The sequence below is a fragment of the Octodon degus genome, unplaced genomic scaffold, assembly GCF_000260255.1.
Source record: "Octodon degus isolate 3935 unplaced genomic scaffold, OctDeg1.0 scaffold00109, whole genome shotgun sequence".
NCBI lineage: Eukaryota > Metazoa > Chordata > Mammalia > Rodentia > Octodontidae > Octodon > Octodon degus.
In genome coordinates, this window is record NW_004524685.1 from 4,844,927 (window position 1) to 4,846,802 (window position 1,876).

The 1,876-nt window shown below is 36.0% G+C and overlaps 1 protein-coding gene across 1 annotated transcript in view; it reads right to left on the reverse strand.

Moving 5' to 3' along the window:
- The window catches only part of Wdr63 (WD repeat domain 63), a 65,014-nt gene that overhangs the window by 43,152 nt on the left and 19,986 nt on the right, over positions 1-1,876 (reverse strand). The window contains exon 6 of the mRNA XM_023699054.1: positions 779-928. Coding sequence (XP_023554822.1) covers positions 779-928 — 150 coding nt within the window. The remainder of the gene's footprint in view (positions 1-778; positions 929-1,876) is intronic.

Consider the following 1,876-nt stretch of genomic DNA (forward strand, 5'->3'; position numbering starts at 1 on the left):
GCGAGATAGCTCAGCAGACTAAGCGCCTGCTTACACAAGCTTAGGCAAATTCAGGGACCAGGGTTTGATCCCAGGCACCACATGCCGCCACCAAGTCAGGGCACGCTGACGCATGTCTGTAATCCCAGTAAAGCACTGGGGAGGCTGAAAGCAGGAGGATCACTACAAGTCGGAGCTGCCTAGTGAGACCCTGCAACAACCAAAGACATTAAACAAACAAACAACAGCAACAACAAAAACATACACACACCCACTGATTTATTTCTCATAGCTGTGAAGGTTGATAATGTGAAGTTAAGCTGCTGGAGGGTTGGTTTCTTTGGAAGGCTGAGAAGCAAAGAGACCTGTCCCTTCTGGTGTTGGGCAGCAGCCCTTAGTGTTCCTTGGCTTGTAGGTACGTCCCTCCCACCCCTGCTTCCGTCTCCTCATGGTGTTCTTCTTATCCCTCTATGGCCCCCAAAGCCTTCTTCTTATGAGGATACTGATAAGTCTGGATTAGGAGCCCACCCTACTCAAATGTAACTTCACCTTATCTAACTATATCTGCAAAGACTACTTCCAAATCGGGCCACATTCGGAGCTACTGTGATGAGGGCTTTGACATATCTTTCTGGAGGGAGAGATTCACGTGATATTACCCTGCTTAAGAAAATTATTTTATGAAAGTAAGAACAAAAAAATATACCCCCATGGCACATATAGCAAATTATATCAATCCCTTGAGAATAAATGTACAGATACAATAGTAATGACTGGCGATCATATTTAAGTTTCTGACCTGCTTTGTAGATTTCTTAACTGATTCCTCCTCAATTTCTTTTTCACTGCCCAAGGAAACCCAAGGCTTAGAGACAGGTGGTACATAAGTAAATGTTTCTTCGGTAATAAGTTCTTTAAATTCTTCTTGTTCTTCTGGTAGTTCTGGGGCCTAAAGTTAAATAAATACCATTCTAAAATACACAAGCAAAAAAAAATATATGCATATATTTTGTATGTATAAACTTTACTTTTATATGTTCATTTGCATTTCCTATTTGCCTACTTTATTAGTTAGAAGTAAACTACAAAAATGGAAAGAAAATATTCTTTTGTTTTTCAGAACCAGGGATTGAACTCAGACCCTTGTGCTTGCCAGGCAAGTGCTTAGTCTACTGAGCCTCTCCCAGGCCCGGAGAATATTCTTGATGATCAAATATATAGAAAAAAGATAAAAGATAGGAGAGGAGATAAGATAAGGAAATGATACAGCATGAGAAAAACATACTTAATACACATGCTTATAAACACAAAATCTTAATTTGATGATAAAATAGAAAACTAATTTTCTCTGATTTAATGAGAGGTACTTTGATAAGAGAAATATAAGCACGAATAAAGGTGATATCCCTTAAATACTAGGAGTAAATATTAAAACTAAGATATTCACTTTTGTTTTATTTGTCACAGTGAAAAGAAAGGATCACCAAGGAATAATAGCAAAAGAAAGGGTGGTCACACCCTGTAATCATAAAATGGAGCCCCACAAAGCAATCACAATGAACAAAGCCAATCCAAATATTTAATGTCTAAATGTATTAGTATTTGTAGATCCTAAAGTTTTAAAATTCAATGAAAAACAAAAATTGCTGAATAGAAGAGATCAGGATGTGCTCTGTATATTTTTCACAAGATGAATGCGTTCAATAAGCATTGCTAACGTAAAATAATGAAAGTTTTTAAAGTTGTAGAATAATTTGTATAAAATGATATAGTTTATATGTAAATTTTAAATTAATAAAAGAAAAGCATATTATTTGTGGAGTATGCATATATGGTTTTATAATCATGGACAAGAGGGTACTATAACAACTTTAGAAAAAGTTAAAATTTTTCCTTT